Source organism: Microtus pennsylvanicus, chromosome X, assembly GCF_037038515.1.
Source record: "Microtus pennsylvanicus isolate mMicPen1 chromosome X, mMicPen1.hap1, whole genome shotgun sequence".
In the NCBI taxonomy this organism is placed as follows: Eukaryota; Metazoa; Chordata; class Mammalia; order Rodentia; family Cricetidae; genus Microtus; species Microtus pennsylvanicus.
In genome coordinates, this window is record NC_134601.1 from 109,650,421 (window position 1) to 109,672,475 (window position 22,055).

The window sequence follows — 22,055 nt, forward strand, 5'->3', positions numbered from 1 at the left end:
TTTTGCATTTTCTTTTTATTTATGTATTTATTAAAGATTTCTGCCTCCTTCCCACCACCGCCTCCCATTTCCCTCCCCTTCCGCCAAACAAGTCCCCCTCCCTCGTCAGCCCGAAGAGCAATCAGGGTTTTGTGGCATACAGGCTTTTGTAGTAAGATCTAATAATTCTCTGAATTTCCTCTGTGTCTGTGGTTATGTCCCCCTTTTCATTTCTGGTCTTATTAATTTGCATGTTCTCTCTCTGTCGTTTGATTAGTTTGGATAGGGGTTTGTCGATCTTGTTGATTTTCTCCAAAAGCCAACTTTTTGTTTCATTGATTCTTTGGATTGTTTTCTGTGTTTGTATTTTGTTGATTTCAGTCCTCAGTTTGATTATTTCCAGTCTTCTACTCCTCTTAGGTGAGTCTGCTTCTTTTTTTCTAGAGCTTTCAGGTGTGCTGTTAGGTCTCCAATGTGTTCTTTCTCCATTTTCTTTATGTGGGCACTTAGTGCTATGAACTTTCCTCTTAGCACTGCTTTCATAGTGTCCCATTGGTTTGAGTATGTTGTCTCTTTATTTTCATTAAATTCAAGGAAGACTTTAATTTCTTTCTTGATTTCTTCCTTAATCCAGGTGTGGTTCAGTAGTTGGCTGTTCAGTTTCCATGAATTTGTACCCTTTCTGGGGGTAGCATTGTTGTTGAATTCTAACCTTAATCTGTGGTGATCCGATAAGACACAGGTGGTCACTAAAATTTTTTGTATCTGTAGAGGTTTGCTTTGTTACCAAGTATGTGGTCAATTTTCGAGAAGGTTCCATGAGCTGCAGAGAAGAAGGTATATTCTTTCCTATTTGGGTGGAATGTTCTATAGATGTCTGTTAAGTCCATTTGATTCATTACCTCCATTAATTCTCTTATTTCTCTATTAGGTTTCTGTCTGATTGACCTGTCCATTGGTGAGAGAGGTGTGTTGAAGTCTCCTAATATTAGTGTGTGTGGTTTGATGTCTGCCTTGAGTTCTAGTAATATTTCTTTTACATAAGTGGGTGCTTTTATATTAGGGGCGTAGATATTCAGGATTGAGACTTCATCCTGATGAATTGTCCCTGTTATGAGTATAAAATGGCCATCTCAATCTCTTATGATTGATTTTAGTTTGAAGTCAGATTTGTTAGAAATTAGTATGGCCACACCTGCTTGTTTCTTAGGTCCATTTGCTTGAAAAACCTTTTCCCAACCCTTTACTCTGAGTAGATGTCTGTCTTTGTGGTTGAGGTATGTTTCTTGTCAACAGCAAAATATTGGATCTTGTTTTTGTATCCAATCTCTTAGCCTGTGCCTTTTTATAGGTGAATTGAGTCCATTGATATTAAGTGATATTAATGACCAGTGGTTGTTGACTCTGGTTATTATTATTATTTTGGTAGTAGAGTTTGTGTGTTTCCCTTCTTTGAGTTGTGCTGGTGAAGACATCGCTAGATGTCTGAGTTATTATAGGCAGTGTTGGCAATGTTGGATTCCTTGGGTTGTGATTTTTCTTCTATTACTTTCTGTAAGGCTGGATTTGTGCCTATGTATTGTTTAAATTTGTTCTTATCCTGGAATATTTTGTTTTCTCCATTGATAGTGAACGATAGCTTGGCTGGGTATAGTAGTCTGGGCTTGCATCTATGGTCTCTTAGTTTCTGAAGTACCTCTATCCAGGACCTTCTGGCTTTCATGGTTTCCATAGAGAAGTCCGGCGTAACTCTGATAGGTTTACCTTTATAAGTTACTTGTTCTTTTTCGTTTGCAGCTCTTAATATTCTTTTTTTAGTCTGTATGTTTTGTGTTTTGATTATTATATGGCGAGGGGATGTTTTTTTGATCCAGTCTATATATGGTGTTCTGTATGCTTCTTGAATATTTATAGGAATATCTTTCTTTATGTTGGGAAAGTTTTCTTCCATAATTTTGTTAAATATATTTTCTGGGCCTTTGAGCTGTAATTCTTCTTCTTCTATCCCTATTATTCTTAGGTTTTGTCGTGGCCCGTGAGGGTCCAACATACATTCCCTAATTCCTTCAACTGGCTGGAACGGAGTCGCGAGGAAAAGAACCGACAGCTTACACCATCATCATGGAAATGGCCAGATCGCCGTTTATTCTCCAAACATTTTATATACCCACACCAAATTGAGCGGGGAAGGGGGAAAACACATTACGCCATTACCTAGGCAACCAGGTGCCTGGCTCAAGTCACATCCACATCTAGCAGTCAGGTAGGCCCTGAATTAGCATCTCTATAAGGCATCCTTCCAAATTACAAAAGGAAGGAAGCACCAAATATCTGAACTCTTAAGTCATCAGCTTCAGTCAAACATCTCTTCTCAGGTAATCCACATTTTAACAAAAGAAGCTAGGAGCAGGCATCCTGGCCTTTGTTAAGGGCAGAGACAGCTTGTCTGCAGAGGTACGTGGTCAGCTCGGACAGGGCTAATGGCTTTTGTGCCATATCGAAATATGGGCCCGCAAGGTTTGGTCTTTTTATTGTGTCCCATATTTCCTGAATGTTTTTGATGAGAATTTGTTGGATTTGCTGTTTTCTTTGATCCGTGCATTTATTTTCTCTATGGTGTCTTCAGAGTCTGAGATTCTTTCTTCTATCTCTTGTATTCTATTGATTATGCTTGTTTCTGTAGTCTCTGTTTGTTGACCTAGATTTTCCATATCCAGTCGGCCCTCGGTTTGTGTTTTCTTCCTTGCCTCCATTTCGGTTTTCAGTTCTTGAACTGTTTCCATTACCTGTTTGATTGTTTTTTTCTTGGTTTCCCAGGGTATCATTTATGTATTTATTCATTTCTTCAAACTTTTTGTTATACTTCTCATCCATTTCTATAACGGCATTTTTTACATGTTGTTTAATGAACTCTATCACTTTCATTATGTCATTTTTCCCCTTCTTCTGGATTAGGGTGTTCAAGACCTTCTGTTGTAAGATCACTGGGTTCTGATGTTTTCATGTTGTTTTTCAGATTGGTGGAGGAATTCTTGCCTTGGCACCTGCCCATCTCTTCCTTCAAATGCTATCCAATGGATCTTATGGAACAGGATCAGGTTCCCTTGCTGGCCAGGGACCTTTCTGACAAAAGGCCTACCTTGTTGCAGGCAGGCTATTGAAGCAAAGGAACTCCCACCTGCCCCCTTGCCCTCAGCACCCCATCCCAGTGCCCAAACAGGCTGAACTGGCAGATCTTGTGGCCTCACGGAAGGGAGGAAGAAGGGAGGAGGTTTCTGGGTACAAGCTGGGATGGGTTAGGGAGAGAGAGGCCTTAGCAGAGGGGAGCAGCTTCTGCCGAATGACCAGGGAGTGAAGGGGGTCAGGGAATGTCCATGCTCCATTTCCAGGCTCCTGCCACGGGTCAAGAACACACTCACCCCTCTGATGGGTCTTCTGGAACAGTATCAGGTTCCCTTGCTCGCCAGGGACCTCCTGACAAAAGGCCTACCTTGTTGCAGGCGGGCTATTGAAGCAAAGGAACTCCCACCTGCCCCGATGCCCTCAGCACTCCATCCCAGTGCCCAAACAGGCTGAGCTGGCAGATCTTGTGGCCCTGTGGAAGGGAGGAAGAAGGGAGGAGGTTCCTGGGTGCAAACTGTGATGGGTTAGCGAGACAGAGGCCTTACCAGAGGGGAGCAGCCCCTGCCAAATGACCGGGGAGTGAAGGGGGTCGGGAAATGTCTGTCCTCTGTTTCCGGGCTCCTGCCCCATGCTTAATATTATAATAAGCTAAAAACCATTTCATTTTCCTAGAGACATAAGCTGGACCACTATCTGTCTTTATTTGTGCAGGTATACTCATGACAGCCATAACTTCTAATAAATGTATGATTACTGAATCAGCCTTTTCTGAGCTTAAAGCAGTTGCCCATTGAAAGCCTGAATAAGTGTCAATGGTGTAATGTACATATTTTAATTTTCCAAATTCTGCAAAGTGGAACACATCCATCTTCCAGATTCTATTTCTTTGTGTACCCTTTGGGTTAGTCCCTGCAGGTAGCAGTGTTTGGTTATAAAAAGAGCAAGTAGGGCACATAATATATTTTGATCAATACCATCCCCACCCCTTTTAATTCTTGATCTCCAGTAGTTGATGCAGCTTGGCCTTGCTAGAGGAAATATGTCACTGGGTGAAGGGATTTGAGGTTTCAAAGTCTTGCATCATTTTTATTTGCTCTGTTTTTCACTTATGCATCAAGATATGAACCCTCAGTTTTTGGCTCCAGCTACTGCCATGATGGTGATGGAACCTCATACCTCTGACACAGTGATCTCCAATAAACTTTCCTTCTGTAGGTTGCTCTTTCTATTTTCACAACTTTATTTTTGTAGTGCTCCAATGAGCACCAGAGACATCAAAATTAAAAAAGGAAAAGACATATTGACTTGGATAATTTTTGCACTGTAGTATACATCTTGATGATTTCCAAATTGTATTTAAGAACTTTATTCTTGAGATGTGATGCAGCTAGGTAATGATAACTAAGTACAATCTTTATGACCCACTTAGTAGAAAGTGAGAATCAGTTCCAACCAGTTAATATTCTGGCATCCACACACATGCCAGTGTATGAACTTATCCAGTCCCATGTACAAAATAAATAATAAATTAAAATTTTAAAACACATTGTACAAGTAAACTAGTAAGGACATTTGATTGCATATATGACTAAAAATCAAATTAATTGCAGTCAATATTTTCATGATTTTTTTCAAGTGCAAATGGATGCAGAAGTCAAAACCAGACATCTCCTTATCTAGCTGCTTTAAATTACACATGCTTCTATTATTTTATATTAAACACTATTAAGAAGTCACAAGTTTAATATTGAATCTCAACCTTCAGACTGATAGATTCTAATATGTGAAAGGATTGCATTGCCCAAAAGTTTCATGAGCACAGGCTCCTGAATCCTGGGGCTCGTGAAATGACCCTTCAAGTAGAGGTGATTGCTGCCAGGTCTGGAAACCTGAGCCTAAACACCCAAGTTATACACACATGCACTCAAAACAAAGAAGAAAGTATAAAATTATTAACCACATATACCCTGACTATATAATAAGCTTTCTAGATTTTTTCATGATTGAAAGGCTTTTAAATTTAAGTGATGGTATGTAAAAAAAGAACATTAAATTATATCTACAAAAGCAAAATCTTATTCTGGGAATCAAGACTGTGTGCTCCATGTGTAAATAGACAAGGGCTAGAACCTCGAGTTCCACAAACAAATGTGAGTTCTCTTTCTGTTGGTTAAACGCCATGTCATTGGTCATGTCAACAATGTGATTTGAGCCTACATTAGTGGTGTATCCACAAGTGCATTCGAGCCTCCGTAGTATTACCAATATTTCATTCATGGTTCAAGTTCATGGGTGTTGAAAACATGATTGAAAAATGGTAAGACTCAGTATTCTTCCCCCAATATCTGATTGGCGAAAAAGATAATAGGGAATAGATTCTAAAATGTTGATTGGCACAACACATAAAAAGGTTCAGTTTGGAGAAATCCACACATAGGTTTACAAAAATATAGGAACTGGTTGTGCCCAGAAAATAAAGTCCAAGTAGAGATGAGAAATTGTATTTTTGTGTAACTATCAGCTACATGTAAGTTTTAAGTTTCAAAATCAAGTTTTAACAGTGCCCCTTCCAGTTAAAATAACATGATATCATCTTGGGTTTTGTCTTCCGTTTTCTTAATAGGCACATAAAGTCAATGAATAAAAATCTATCTGAAACATGGGACAGCAATCAAGCATCAGAAACTGATAATAAAAATTAATTATCCATCCCTAGTGAAGTTCTCCAGGAACCAATTTGCATAGTAAATGACCCAATGTCAACACCAGCACACAACTGCCAACTAGGATGCTGGACACTGCTCCAGCCAATCATTCTGAAAGGCTGCTATAAAAGGCAAGGAGGTGACTCTGAGCCTTATCAATCAGTGTGCTCTGGGCACCTGCAGGGCAGACACAGTCACTCACACACAATGAAGGTCGCCATCCTCCTGCTTATGCTCAATCTGCTCGGTGTCTCCAGTGTGATGATGAATAAAAATCTCAAAAAGAAGGTAGTAGGCGTGCATGGGATGGGGCTGTGGGGGGCGGGTGTTCTTGTCAGAGACAGACACGGGCAGAGAGACAAGAAGACACAGAGAGAGGCATGGGGGACCGTGGGGCAAGACAGACAGAGAGAAAGAGGCAGAAAGACAAAGAGGGGAAAGTTGGTATTTTCTATGTCTGGGAGTGGAGAGTGACATAGGAGTAGTCTAATGGCTGGTTTTCTGAAAGAAAAAAAAAACAGAGGGACAGAAACAGAAAGTAGAATGCTCTGGAAGTTAGCATTCTATACTTGTGAGAGTAGAAAGAAAGAAAGAGAGAAAATAGTCTTAAAGATGGTTTTTGGGGATAGAGACCTAGAGAAATAAAGAGGCTAAGAGATAAAGAGAGAAAGACACAGATTAATGCTTCTAAAGGTAAGTTTTCAGTGTGTGTTTGTGTGGAGAGAGATGGGAGAGAGGGAAGAATGTTTTGGAAGTAAGTATTCTTTATGTCTCTGTGGAGAGTGGCAGAGAGAGAGAATGGAATAAAGAGTGGTTTTTCAGAGAGCTAGAGACAGAAACCAAAAGAGACACTGAGAGAGACATGGAAAGAGAGACAAAGAGAGAATGTCCATCAGTCTTGCACCAAGGGTGAGTTCAACTTTCTACTAAAATATGTACACCTTCATCTCTTTGACATTTCTACTCCTGTCCCTCTTCCCATGAACAAATGGAAACCATGGTGATGGATATAATAAAATAATTGAAAGAGGCTGAATTGTACTAATGTTTCTGTTTGCAGTGGCCACTATTTACTTTGGCCTGTTATCCAAAATTTAAAAGTAGGACTCACACAGATCTGCAGAAAAATCAAGATGACTTAATTCAAGCAAGAGTTCAGATTACAGACAAACACATTTCCAAGATTGACAGTAGGCCACATGACTGACAGGACTCAAGGGCCCCAAGTTATTATGTGCATCTCATCCAGGGATCCCAAAGGCAAACAAGCTGGTTACTAAAGGTCCTTTTTTATTTTGATTAACAGATTAAATCATTTATTTCTCCAACAGCATTTGCCCTTTACCACAATCATACATATGCCCAATATTACACAGAAGCATTAAGTGACAAGTAGGGTAAAGTTATTTGAAAAGCATGTTTTTGTCTTACTGGACATACACTCAAAACCAGATCAGTGTGTCTATTCTTCCTACCTGAATACATTGAGAATATACTTGAATGAAAACTGTTCAGACTTGATCATTGCTAGGGCTTTGGGAAATCCTACACCATCTTCAGAGAGAGATGTATGAGTAGCCAAATGCAGGTGGGAAGGGAGTTATTCATGGGTTCTTATGTGAAGATTACTACACAATTGTTCACAGATGGGTATGAGAGTAGCCTGACCCAGATGAGTAGGGAAGAGAAAAGATTGATATATGCGGAACTCTATACCATTATTCAAAGAGGGGTTTGTGAGTAGCCTGAAACAAGTGGGAGGGGATAAAATCATTATTAGGTTCATTGCTCAGAATATGTACAAACATAAAGAAGCTAAGCCACCTAATGCATTATTACAAGGCCAAGTCATGGTTTACCCCGTTCAAGCCGAGTCCCAGGTTACTAAACTATCCCCTACTCTCAACTGCTTGTTTTCAAAGCCACTTTTTTTTCCAGATTGAAGGGAATTGGCAAACTGTTTACTTAGCTTCTAGTTCTGTCGAGAAGATAAAAGAAGGCTCACCCTTGAGAACCTACTTTCGTCGCATTGAATGTGGGAAGAAATGCAAGCAAATCTACCTCTATTTTTATGTCAAGTAAGATATAAAACAAAATAGAACTATCCAGGTTGTGGGATGTCAGCAGAGAAACATGATGTTCTCAGTCAACATTCATGTCAGTGAACACCAACAGCACCAAATAAGGATTCTTAAATCATGTTGCTCTGTATGAGCCAAAAAATCACATATGACAGCCATACTTTAATTTAGAATGAGTTTATTGAGTGTGTGACAAGCCAAAGTAAAATAATAAATATCAAAAGGTAGATGATAATTACATATAGATGGCATATAAATACATAGATAATAGATATATCAGTACATAGGTGATACATGCATATGGAAGTAGATAGATAATAATTAGATACATGATATATATACAGACATACAGATAGATAGACAGATAGATGGATAGATAGATAGATAGATAGATAGATAGATAGATAGATAGATGATAGATAGATAGATAGATAGATAGATAGATAGATAGATAGATAGCAGATATATAAGTGTATAGATAATAGATAGATAGGCAGATAAATACATACATACATACATACATACATAGGTAGGTAGGTAGGTAGATATAAATAATACATAAATAGATAACAGACCCATCTATCTGGGGTGATCAAAGAAAAACACATTAAGTTGTAAAATGCATGTGGGAATCCCTATGTTCAAAACCAGCTCCTAGGGGAAGTTAAACAGCATAACACAATATCAAAAAATATACATTACGATTGTTTAATTTTCTATTTATCAGTGCTCAAAAACACTGTTGGGAAGAAGGTAAATTGTTTCAAATAATAATTTCAGTGCTTTTAAACTATCTGGATATACGTGAAATTATCCATTGAGGATATACATCGATCTGTGATCGTGGAAGTTTTTATCAAATGTAGTTTATATTTGAAACTTTTCATTCATTAATGATTTATTTATAATATCAGTTTTCTGATACAGAGTCTCTGTATATCATGCTGGCTTTGAACTCAACACAGAATAGAAAACAAACTTTTTAACTTTTTATTTATTATGTATGTTGGTTTTTCAAGACAAAATTTTTCTGACTATCCTGGAACTTGCTCTGTAGACCAGGCTGGCCTCAAGCTCAGAGATGTGCCTGACCCTACCTCCTGATTGCTGAGATCAAAATTATGTACCACCACATGCAGCCTAATTTTTTAAGTTTCTTTTTTATTATTATTACTTTTGAGAATGGCATTGAACCTCCTCTCCTGCATCAGTGTCCCAAGTGTTAGGATGACAAGCAATACAAAATACTTGGCTTGATATTTAAATTTAACACACCTGAAATAATTTAAAAGAGCAACAGTTCAAAATCAATTAGGTGAACACATTAACATGTTGAAAGAGAGATAAAATTTTTATTTTTTAAATACTTTTTTAACTAAAACATACTTATTTCCTCCTTCCCTTTTCTCCCTCCAAAGCTTCTGATATACTCTCCTCCCTTGGTTTCTCTCAAATCTTATGTTCCCTTTTCTTCAATTGTTCATATACACATATGGTCTTACATATACAAATATAACATGTTCATTTCATATACTGCTATTGTATAAATATGATCTCAGGGCAATCACTTGGTATTTAAAAACCAAGTGGTTTTGGGGGAGGGAGGGCTTTTCCTCAGGAAAGACTATAAAATATCCTAAAATTCATATGGAACCAGAAAAGACCCAGGCTAGCTAAAACAATACTGATCAAAAATAACAGTGCTGAAGGGGTCACCATTCCAGATACAAACGATATTTCTTAAAGCACTGAAAATGGACCCCAAGACTTTCAACAGGCATTATGGAACTACATCCCCAATCTAAACTGTTAGTTCTATCTTTTATCTTTTTGTTTGTGAGCCTAGCCTTTAATGGCTGAGCCATCTCTTCTGCCCAATTATTCCCATTTTTATAAGATAAAGACAAATCTAAACTGTGGCTGTCAGCTAATCATCACATGGACCTCTGGTAAGTGAATGTAGATGCAAATACATGGCCATTCTTGTGACTCTACGGATCTCCTAATAAGTCAATGGACATCCCAATCTAAATCTCAGAAAACAACTGAAGGCTGATTTTGAGGCTATTTAAATTCACAAGGCAATTGCTGCTACAGAATCTATAAGATCAGTGATATTTATGAAAGGAAAATTTTAAAACGTGATTGCAGTGTAAATATGGAAATTAGACTATAGTGTATGGAGGATGCTGCATTGTACTCTGTACCAGGTGACCTCATACCCTATTAATCCAATGTCTACAAACATTTCTCATTTCAAATTGGGGTGGAACCTTTGGTCACTATTTTGTTTTTTTTTCTTTTATCAATAGTTGTTCTTTGGGTATTGGGGATTCAACTGTGGCCCAGCATGTACCACAGATCCCAGGACTCCATCCTCAGCACACAGGTGTGGCCCTATATGGCCAACATCCCAGGGCTTGGTGAGTGGAGGTGAGATCAAGTTCCAAGGTCATTCATTGGTCAGGGGTCAGGACAGGTGACAAGTGTCAAATAGAGGAACTGATTCTGTACCATCAAAGATACCTGCAAACCCCAAACAGGGTTATTGATGACATTTAAGTATGCTATTGATTATATTTAGAGATGATGTCATACAACAACGTGTGCTTATGACAGATCTACAGATGAAAATGTGGTTAGCATTAAACTGTCCTGTCATTCATGTAGAATCCAAAATCAGGACTCTGGAGCAATCCAAAATAAGACAACATCCATGCATTTGTTTTTCAGGAGAGGGAACGACTGCCAGAAGTATGAAATCATAGGAAAGAAAAGGCAAGAATTTTACCAGGCACAGTGTGAGTAGATGATTCCAGGGCAAACGCATGACCCTAATTTTTTTTTAATTCACAATCTTAGTTGTATTTTGCATATCTGGATATCTACATTCCAGTGCAAACATCTCTACAAATTAAAAATGCAATTTTGGAGAAAGCCCCTTCAATTTCTTCCTTGTCGTTTTGGATCTAATAGCAGACTTTGTTTTGCTGTTATGGTTGTTGCTATTTGGTTTTGGTTTTGTTCTTAGGTGACATTTTAAAACATTAAACTGTGTTTGTACCAGGCACACTTCCCTCCTGTAGCTTTAGGCCTAAACTAAATCACAGACATGAATCTAAGAATGGTTAAAAGAATCAAAAAGTGATTTGAGCACTTAAAAAAATGATGCGAAATAAAAACTAGGATTTTATCATTGATTAAAATGACTCCCAGAAATTTTCAAAAATGAATCTTGTAATGCATAATTATGAACTAACTAAATTTAACAATTTTATTGGGGATAAAAAATTATTTACAGTATATAAGTGTAATCGTCATGAATAGTCCTATCTTTTTAATTCAGGAGTATGACCTAAAATATGCAGAGATCCACTTATAAATAATGAATCAGTTTAATTTGTCCTAAAACAGGTGTTAAGAATCCTTTTATTATTTTGTATTCCACCATAAATAGTCGATTTAGCCCAATTCAATAAAACAGACAGACCACACATGCCACCGACTTTAGCTCAGTTTATCAGTGAGTTTATTGGACTTAAATACAGGAGCAGACTCAACTCACATGCAGATACCTCACCAAAAATCTCACCCCCTTTTGTGTATTATGTAATTTCAGGAGACATTCTGTGAGTTTGAGGCCAGCCCGGTCTACATAGCAAGTTTCAAACCAACCAGGGTCTCGGAACGAAAATGACTTACCACTGACATGAGAAGGAACAGTCATCATATCACTCGGGAGGGTCTTATGTCTGTCCCTTCCCCTCTTTAACAAGAAATGTTAGTAAACCAGTGGGTGTACTGAAGTCACTTACAAGAGTATGTGTGACTCAAATATGGCTGCATTCCTAAGGAGCCCACCCCTGAAGAGTGGGTGACTCTCCTAGAAGCTGCATCTCTGGAGCTGTGTGTAAAGCTAACAGGCAGCTGGGCTAGTCAAAGACTCCTCTGTCAACAGCTGTTTGCTGTTTTCCATAACTTTGTGGAGTGGCCTACTGAAAGTTGTTCTTTTCAAAAAAACTTCCTGAGTTTCTTGGGTTATTTACTTCTTGAATCTCATGAGCTCCCAATACAGAATGTTCTGGTTTGGAGGAAATTGCTGTGGCATCTCTCTTGTTTCTCTGTCATGTGTCTAAAGAATAGGTAAAGTTAAATAACTGTACCACTAAATATAATAGGATCAATGAAAATGCATATATATATATGTGTGTGTGTGTTACTATATATTATATAATATTATATATTATATAATCATACAGCTTTTCTCAATATGTATATATATGTAGATTATTCTACAATTAAATTTAATAGGATTCATGAAAAAGCATGCACATGTATGTATATGCATATAATCATACAGATATCCTCAGAAAGTAAAAGGATTGCAGTAATGATACCTTCTGTGCACCTACACATCCTGGTATCAGGAATATTGCTATCCCAAATCAATATAGGTTCTAAATATTTCTAGGTAACTATGAGATATGAGATATGTTTCATATCTTTTTTTTTTTGAATTTTCGAGACAGGGTTTCTCCGTAGCTTTTTTGGTTCCTGTCCTGGACCAAGGCTGGCCTCGAACTCACAGAGATCTGCCTGCCTCTGCCTCCCGAGTGCTGGGATTAAAGGCGTGCGCCACCACCGCCCGGCTTATGTTTCATATCTTAAAGCAGAAGTATAAATTTGTTTTCTTAATTCCCTGTCTGTCTTGACTGGTTGCAACACATGGAGCAGAATATTATGGGCCAGAGACCTATAATCCATGTATACATTGATAAAGATGCATTGTGAATGAGCCTGGACATTCATCTTGTAATCATTATATTATTTATATGTATATTTCTTATCTATCTCAGATGAAGGAAAAACAACATTCATGGTAAAGATGGTGAATGAGAAGATATTGTTGTTTCATTATTTTAACAAGGACCGTACAGGGAAAGTCACACGAGTAGCTGGAATTCTGGGTGAGTCTCACACATGGAACTCATCATCCAAGTATGTTGTTCAAGGACTTGGGTGAGTGCACATTGCTGTGTACAAAATTCAAAGTATGTTTGTACATCTGACTCTGTTCTTCATGTTGATAAACCGCTGAAACGGTGATGGACAGCTTTAACGAAAAAACTTAGCACAACCCAAAATCCCCTGGAAAGGGTCTGAGTGGGGGATTTCCCACAGCCGACTGGCCTATGGGGGTGTCTTTATTGATTATTGACATAAGAAGGCTCCACCCACTGTGGACAGCACCATATCCTGGCAGGGAGATGATGTTCTGTGAGCTTCAACTATCAACTGACACAACCCAGAATCCTCCAGAAAGGGTCTTAGTGAGAGATTTCTTAATCAGACCAGCCTGTAGGCATGTCTGTGTGAGTGTCTTGAATAATGATTGACACAAGCAGGGCTTTTCTCACTGTAGTCAGCATCATTTCCTAGACAGACCATCCTAAAATATATCAGGCTAGAAAGATCTGGACAGACACAAGCACATATTCTTGCATTCTTTGCTCTCTGACTATGGATGTAGTGTGTCAGCTCCCCCAAATTTTTCCCACTGGAATGGGCTATAACCAGGAAATTTACTGCAGAAATAAACCCTTCTCTGCCGTAAATTATTTTTGTAAAAGCATTCGGTGAGAATATTGAACAATGAAATTGAAATATTAAAAGTTTATCTGTTAAAAAATAAATACATGCTTCTTCTGTTGAGACATAGAAGATTTTAATAAAATTTCCACACATTTTTTTCCAGCATTTCTGAATTACACATCAACCAATCATCATGCCAAGTCTCATGTCAGTGTAGTCTGGGATTTCCATTTTCTAACAAAGCAGGAATTGAAATATTGCTTGACCACATTAAGTGGGTTTGTTGTTTGAATTCATGTCAACTGAAAATCCTGGCTTTCAGCATTATTGTTTCTACTTTACAAATCCTGACTCGCAAATCTTAATTATCACGTAGCCTGAAATCTGATTGTACTGGATTCTGTCAGTTTCTCATAGATGCAAACCCTCTTGAGCTGACAAATTCCTAATCCTGCCATCAAAGGCACTGGAGTATATTGTATAAGACCCTCATTTCCTACCAGAATTGAACCTTTATTTCTTAAGTTACTATGAAGGGATTATATTTCATGGGGGCATGTTACTCATTAGCAAAGGTTTATTTTTTTTATGCGTACAAGTGTCTTACCCACATTTAGGTGTACCATGTGCATTCTTGGTGCATATGATAGCCATAAGATGGCATTAGATCTGGTCGTGCAACACTATGTGTGTGCTGGGAACTGAATGTAGGTTCTTACCCATTCTTAACCACTGAGTCAAATGTCACCCCTCTAATATTTATGATGATTTCAGATCAGTTGGTTCAGCAATCTAAGAAAGCATCAAGAACCAGTAAGAATGGATTCTAGAATATAAATGGAAACAATATAATGACATATAGTTATGATAGTAAAAATGCTACTACTCAGTCATTGTTTTCTGCAATTGCTTTGGAGGCTGTGTAGGAGTTTGGTATATTGAAGTCTACACCCCCCTCAAAAAAAACTGTCGATATTACAAGAACAAGAGAACATGGCATGTTACATCCTGGGATCCACACAGTATTTTCATTTCTCAGAAGGACATAGTTTCTCGTTATCAATCTAATGGGAGAAATGGGAGTAATATTGTGCTTTGGCTCCTCCAGGAGACTCAGCATTGAAAAGTATTTTATTAATGTGCTGGAGCTAATGTTGTGCCATCTTCTTCCTTATACACCATGAAATGCAGCAAAAGCCAAACAACTGACTAAGGATGAGATGACACAGTATATGGACTTTGTGGAGGAAATTGGCATTGAGGATGAGAATGTACAACGTGTCCTGGACACAGGTAAAATAGCAACCTGAGTGTGTGTGACTTTTCATGTTACATTTTATAATAAATGTTATTTTTTTAATTATCTGGGGTATTGGAAAATGGCTCTGGGGGAAAGTGCACACAAGCATGAATACCTGAGTTTGGATCCCATGTAGAAAGCCAAGAACACCAGAGCTAGGAAGGGGTGAGGACAGAAGGAGTCCTGGAGCTTTCTAACAACAAATATAACTGAAAGATCTTGTTTTAAAACTAAAAATATGTAGGATGAATAAGGAAGATGTTTAAAAGTCAGCCTCTTGCCTATATATGCATGGACTGCACACAGGTGAACTCACATGACCATGGACACAACAATGAACCATGAACATAAAAAATTCTATATGAGGGGGCTGGAGAGATGGCTCAGAGGTTAAGATCACTAACTGCTCTTCCAGAGGTCCTGAGTTCAACCACATGGTGGCTCACAACCATCTGTAATGAGATCTGGTACCCTCTTCTGGCCTGCAGGCATACATGGAGGCCAAATGTTGTATACATGATAACTAAATCTTTAAGAAATTCTATATGTAATGAAACTTGACTCCTACTATCCTCTGTACAGATATTCTACTCAAAACATGGCTTTTCTTTCTGCACTTCCATAAAAATAGCACATATATAGTAATGATATTATTAATATTATGTTAAAATAATGTATTGCTTTAAATATTATTATATTAAAATAATATATTACTTTGATAATAATAATATTATAGTAAAAATAATATCATTTTTCCATTTTCACTTTCTTGCAGACACCTGTCCAAAGAAGATCAAGACTAGGTGAGTGTTTAGCTCATTTTATATCTTGATGTCTAATTCATTTCTGTTTTTTAATAATACTTCATTTGTTGTTTAACTTTTCATATATGTATATATTTTGATCCTATCCACTCCCCACACACACAATCCCTCCAACTATCCTCAAGACCCACCAATATATGTTCTTCTATACTTTGTGGCTTTTAAAATTATTACTATTATTATCATTATTATTATTCTCTACATAAGTCCAATTAGTGCTATTTATGAATGGGGATGAGGCCATCCCAGGAGGCATGGGCAGTGTAATGTACCAGGGGCCACACCCTTAGAGAAAAAAAAGATCCTTCCTCCCCTGAAGCCATCAAATGTCAATAGCCTCTAGTTAGGGGTGGATACTCCTGAGCCCCTCCCCACTCCACTCCATTCTAGACTATTGACTGGCTTTATCTTACCTGGGCCTTGTGCAGATGATCATGGTTGCTGTGAGCTCTCATGATTGTAACAGCCATGTTGTGTTCAGAAAACAGAATTTCACAGCTCTCCTTCCAACCCGGGTGACCACTGATGGCTGAGCATCCACTGTCACTTATCCTCGGCATTTTGACCAGCTATGAATGAACCACTCCTCATTGTAAAAAGTCGATGTGAGGCCAGTTTTGGAGTCATACACCTTTAATTCCAATACGTGGGAGATTAATCTCTGTGAGTTTGAGGTTAGCCTGTTCTATATAGTGAGCTCCAAGACAGCTAGAGTCTCTGTCTAAAAATAAAAAATAAAAACAAAGTAAAAAATGGACTTGACCAAAGTTTAAGGCAGCATAAATCTATGAGTATTTTTTAAGATGATAGCTTGGAAACAGGACAGTTTATCACCACTGATCTTCCCCTTAGGCTCCATGATCTCCATTGTCTTGGGCTTTTGACAAAAATTACAATAGAAACCCACACCTACTCCTATTCTTCTCTAGACATGAGAGCTCTCCCATGGAGTTGGCATCAAATCCAATCAGAAAGTGGTTGGTTCCCCTAGGATGTCTTTTATTGCACCAGTGAGCATAAAGCTGCTTTTATAGCATGCAGGGTCATCATGGTGACATCATCAATGTCTTACTGCCATATACACACCCTACAGAGTACCTCCAAGTACTGTAGAAGCCAGCCAGCATGGAGAGAGTTTTCTAGTTTATTTGAGATTGGTTTCTTGATGCCCTACAACCACAGCATGTAGTGTCTTCAGCAATGGTGTCTTACCATTTAGTTATGGTAAACAACCAAGAGATACAGCAATAATCAAGTTGTTTTGGTGACTCTAGGACCTCCCTTTACTTATAAATGATAAGGTGGTACCCCATAACTGGAAATGAGATTTTCATTGAAAAATCCACATCGTCTGGAAACAGTACTGTGTCTTTGCAGGGTTCCTCTAATGAAACTCTCTTGTTTTATGCTACATTTTAATTAGCTTACAAACTAGTAGATTTCTGTAGTTTTGGTTGACCCACCCTACCTCTGTTCTTACCTATGGCCCAACCACATCTACATCTGCTCCTTTAACCCACAGCATGCCACCTCTAATCTTGTCTGTCACCTGTGTTCCATTTTCCATTTTAATTATACTTTACACTTTTGTTACAAGGTCATAGGTTTCCATATGATTTTTTTTCCTTTTTTCCCCATATGAATTTTTAATAACCCTTCATTTTAATTAAACCTTCCATCATGCCCTGATTTTGCCATTTTACATTCTACTTTGTGATTGAACCTTCCCGCACCAGTATTCTTCTTTATACTTTCATTTTAATTGCATTTAACTATCTCTCCTCCCTTGACGGGTCTGTCCCTAATGACCTGTTTCTAATTACCTGGCTTCCATACATACTCCAAATTAAACATACAAAATAAAAAGTACAATTCTAAAATCAACAAGTTAAATAACATACACAGTTTGTCTTTCTGAGCCTGGTTGATCTCCTTGAACATAATATTTTCCAGCTTCCTCTATTTACTTAAAAATTTCATTTTTCTCTATGGCTGAGTAATATTCCATTTTATATACTACAACACTTTCCTTATACATTCATCAGTTGATGGACATCTAGATTAATTTCTAGCTATTATGAACTTTGCTGCAATGAGCATGGATATTCAAGGGTCTCTGTAAGAAATATTAAAGTCCTTTGGGCACATATCTAGAAATGGTATAGCTGGGTCATATGGAAATTCTGTTTCAGGTTTTTGAATTTTTTGTTTGTTTAAGGTTTACGGTGTTTTATTTGTTTGTTTTAAGTTCTTTGTATATTGGAGACATTAATCCTCCATTAGATGTGTAGCTGGAAAAGATCTACATTACCTAGGATGACTCTGCATTTAATTGACAGCTTGCTTTGCTATAGTTTTTAATTCCACAATATTTGACTATTTCTGTTCTTACTTCTTTGCCACAAAAATCCTATTCAGTGTAACATGAGGGCCTGGTGCTTGTTGGGGTTTCTGTACCGCCCCGTCCCCCAGTCATTTAGTTCCAGAGAAAATCACATATATACATATTAGAGTACTACTCAGCAGTAAAAAAGAAGGACTTTGTGAATTTTGCATGCAAATGGATGGAAATAGAAAACACTATCCTGAGTGAGGTAAGCCAGACCCAAAAAGAGGAACATGGGATGGTCTCACTCATATTTGGTTTCTAGCCATAAACAAAGGACATTGAGCCTATAATTAGTGATCCTAGAGAAGCTAAATAAGGAGAACCCAAAGAAAAACATATAGGCATCCTCCTGAATATTAACCTTCATCAGGCGATGAAAGTAGACAGAGACAGAGACCCACATTGGAGCACCGGACAAAAATCTCATGGTCCAAATCAGGAGCAGAAGGAGAGAGAGCACGAGCAAGGAACTCGGGACCACAAGGGGTGCACCCACACACTGAGAGAATGGGAATGTTCTATTGGGAACTCACCAAGGCCAGCTGGCCTGGGTCTGAAAAAGTCTGGGATAAAACCGGACTTGCTGAACATAGCAGACAATGAGGACTACTGAGAACTCAAGATCAATGGCAATAGATTTTTGATCCCACTGCACGTACTGGCTTTAGGGGAGCCTAGGCAGTTTGGATGCTCACCTTACTAGACCTGGATGGAGGTGGGTGGTCCTTGGACTTCCCACAGGGCAGGGAACCCTGATTGCTCTTTGGGCTGACGAGGGAGGGGGACTTGACCTGGGGAGGGGGAGGGAAATGGGAGGCAGTGGCAGGAAAGAGACAGAAATCTTTAATTAATTAATTAATATAAAAATAAATAAAAATGAAAAAAAGAAAATCACTCAGAGGTCTTCATAAGATTATAAACTGATTGGCCCATTGGCTCAGGATTTTTATTAGCTCTTGTAACTTATATTAACCCATTAACCTTATCTATGTTAGCCACATGGCTCAGTACATTTTTCAGTGGGGCAGGTCACATCCTGCTTCTTTGGTGATTTGGGCAGGAGTGGCGGAAGAGCTCCCTTCTTCCCAGAATACTCCTGTTCTCTTTGCTCTACCTCTACTTCCTGTCTGGTTTTCCCACCTATACTTCCTGCCTGGCCAATCAGCATTTATTAAAATATAATTGACAGAATACAGACAATTATCCCACGCCAATTCAGAAAGTTCACATCTGTGCCTATGATCAAAGTACACTTCTTGCTTTCTCCTCTATCAGTTTCAGACTACCAGGTCTTACATCACAGTTCTCAATTCATTTGGAGTTGAGGTTTTTGCAGGATGAGAGGGAAGGCTCCAGGGCCATTTCTCCACATCTTAAGATCCACTTTTCCCAGTTTGTTTATTCTTTAGCAATTCTGTCTCTTTATTGAGTTATATATACTTAGTTTAGGTCATTTTCCTTCTTTCAGTGGAGACATTGACAATATCCAGAAGGTGACTAATTCTTACTAGTGTTGAAATGGAATTCTCGTCTATGGGCCCAGTGTTGGGGAATGCAAGTTCTACCTCTAGTCTTCCTCTGAGAGTCAGTCTGGGACTTTGAGTGAGATTCCTGCTGTAGGGTACATGGGGTAAACCTCAATGTGAAAGAACCGTGAAACAAGCAATTATATTAGTTTAGATTCATAGAAACTATGGACTCAAATAAGTACATAACTATATAAGTTCTAAGAAATCCCAATTTAGGTCTTGATGTAAGATCATTTATCATATTAAACTTTTCCATATATAGGACATTTCAATTAAAAATTCATGTATATTATCAAACATACAAAGTCCTGTAAAATGTTTTTGCATGATACATCTTGTCTCTTTAATATCTTGTATTTCTTGTATTTTCCACTCTCATCAAATATCATGCATTACTATCTTAAATATATTAAATAATTCTGTTCCAACCTTACAGATGACAGCATCAGGAATTTTCCAATAAATCCTTCCTGAAGCCTGAAACATCAATATGAAGATGGAGCTTCTTTTCTCTTAGAAGATCACATCTCCCTATTTACTGTATATTACAATTCCTGTCTTCATATTTTCTCTTTCATCTGTCCTTTCCTGTGTTCTAATCAGGGTTAGTGCATCTTTGAATATTTAAATAAATTTTTTCACTTGCATACACTTCTTTGAAGAAAGAAAGCTAAAGCACAATGCACATAAGTATCTATTGGACTTTTTTAAAAGGAGAGGAGGGTTGGATAGATTGATTGAAGGTTAAGAGTGCTTGCTGCTCTTCCAGAGGAAATATGTTCTATTATTAGTGCCCACATTGAGCAGCTCACAACTGTAGTTTCGGGGAACCTGGTACCCTCTTCTGGAGTCCTTGAGCACTGCACACAGATTACACACACACACACACAGAGAGAGAGAGAGAGACAGAGAGAGACAGAGAGAGAGACAGACACAGAGAGAGAACAGAAATCTTATTCAAGTATGGATTAATAATATCAGATAATTTTGTATTAAGAACAATTTCAGGGATCAGGGTGTAGCTCATTTGTTAAAGTGTCTACCATGCAAGGGTAAAGCCCTGTGTTCAATTCTTAGAATACATGTGAAAAGCTCTATGGTGGGCCATGTCTGTAAATTCAGCACCAAGGAGGGAGGTTGAAACAGATGAATTCTCTGATGTCACCAGGAGTGAGCCTAGACTACTTAAAAAAATCACAGGCCAGTGAGACACCATAACAAAAAAATAAGATGGATGTGCATTAAAGAATGAAAGATGACATCTGACTTTGTTCTTTGTCCATCGATGTTCAGATGCACACACGTGCATCCACAAGCACAGGTGTTCAACTATACACACACACACACACACACACACACACACACACACACACAAGAATTTCATCATTCCTGCATGTTAAAGACTCTGCTACTATTGTTTTGACTTTTAGAAAGGAAGGTAAATTATCATATTGGCTGCTAAAGATGAACATTAAAAGGTTTGTTTGCTATTAGTTTTATATCAACTTGGCACAAGCTATAGTCACTTCGGAAGGGAGATACTCAATTGAGAAAACGTTTCCATATGGTTGGACTGTTGAAAACGTTCTGGGATATTTTTTTGATACATGGTTGATATGAGAGGGCCCAGCTCACTGTGGAAAACACTGCTGAGCCAGCCAGTAAGCAGCACTCCTACATGGCCTCTGAATCAGATCCTGCTTCCAAGTTCCTGCCTTGACTTTCCAAGGTGATGGGCAACAAGCTGTAAGATAAAATAAACCCATTCTTCCCCAACTTGCTCTTGATCTCGGTGATGTTGGAGATCTTAAATTAAAATACATTTTTCTTCTTTTCCTTCCTTCCTCCTTTCTTTCTTTTTTTCTTTCTTTCTTTCTTTTTTGTTTGTTTGTTTTTCACGACAGGGTTTCTCTATGTAGCCCTGGCTGTCCTGTAGCTTGCTCTGTAGATCAGGCTGGCCTTGAACTCAAAGATCCACCTGCTTCTGCTTCCCGGGTTTTGGGATTAAAAGCATGCATCACCACCACCCAGCCACAAATAATTTCTTAAAAGAAAGTTGAAACCAAATGCTCAAATACCCAACTATATGGAAAATGTAATCTAGTACAGAACACCATAATCATCTGATTTTTATTTTTCTATTGAATACACCATGATCACATCACTTCTCTCTTGGTATCTTCATTTCCAGGAATTTGTCAAAAATATATCTTTCCAAAATCTTTTACTGTCCTTCTTAATTACTGTATTTACTCATGTGAAACCATTTATCAAATACCTAAAATAAAAACATATATGTACTTGTTCATAAACAAAATACAGTATCAAAGAATCAGTGGAAGTCCCTTTTCCTATGGATTTTCATGTGACATGTTGAAGAGTTTACAAAATGAAATTGTGCATTCAAATAGCATTTTTCCTTTAATCCCAGCTCTTGGGAGGCAGAGGCAGGTAGATCTCTGTGAGTTCAAAGCCAACCTGGTCTACAAGAGCTAGTGCCAGGACAACTACCAAAGCTACAGAGAAACCTTGT

General features: G+C 38.1%; 1 protein-coding gene across 2 annotated transcripts; it reads left to right on the forward strand.

Annotated features, from left to right (window-relative positions):
* The first annotated feature begins 5,979 nt into the window (after nucleotides 1-5,979).
* LOC142841103 (probasin-like) lies at nucleotides 5,980-20,320 on the forward strand. Of its 2 annotated transcripts, none has more exons than XM_075957852.1 (7): nucleotides 5,980-6,095; nucleotides 7,746-7,885; nucleotides 10,622-10,689; nucleotides 12,745-12,855; nucleotides 14,672-14,773; nucleotides 15,556-15,583; nucleotides 19,959-20,320. In XM_075957852.1, the coding sequence occupies exons 1-7, from the start codon at nucleotides 6,015-6,017 to the stop codon at nucleotides 19,960-19,962; spliced, it is 534 nt and encodes a 177-aa protein (XP_075813967.1). In that variant the 5' UTR covers nucleotides 5,980-6,014; the 3' UTR covers nucleotides 19,963-20,320. The 2 variants fall into 2 exon arrangements, with proteins under 2 accessions (XP_075813967.1, XP_075813969.1); XM_075957854.1 differs by lacking the exon at nucleotides 5,980-6,095 and adding an exon at nucleotides 10,201-10,321 and having other exon boundaries at nucleotides 7,750-7,885.
* Nucleotides 20,321-22,055: the final 1,735 nt, after the last annotated feature.

What these genes read in the sequence shown, in the direction of transcription:
- LOC142841103 (XM_075957852.1), top strand. Translation starts at nt 6,015, where the DNA reads ATGAAGGTCGCCATCCTCCTGCTTATGCTCAATCTGCTCGGTGTCTCC. An exon ending in AGAATTTTACCAGGCACAGT is followed by an intron (nt 10,690 to 12,744) that starts GTGAGTAGATGA and finishes TATCTATCTCAG; the next exon opens with ATGAAGGAAAAACAACATTC. An exon ending in ACGAGTAGCTGGAATTCTGG is followed by an intron (nt 12,856 to 14,671) that starts GTGAGTCTCACA and finishes CATGAAATGCAG; the next exon opens with CAAAAGCCAAACAACTGACT.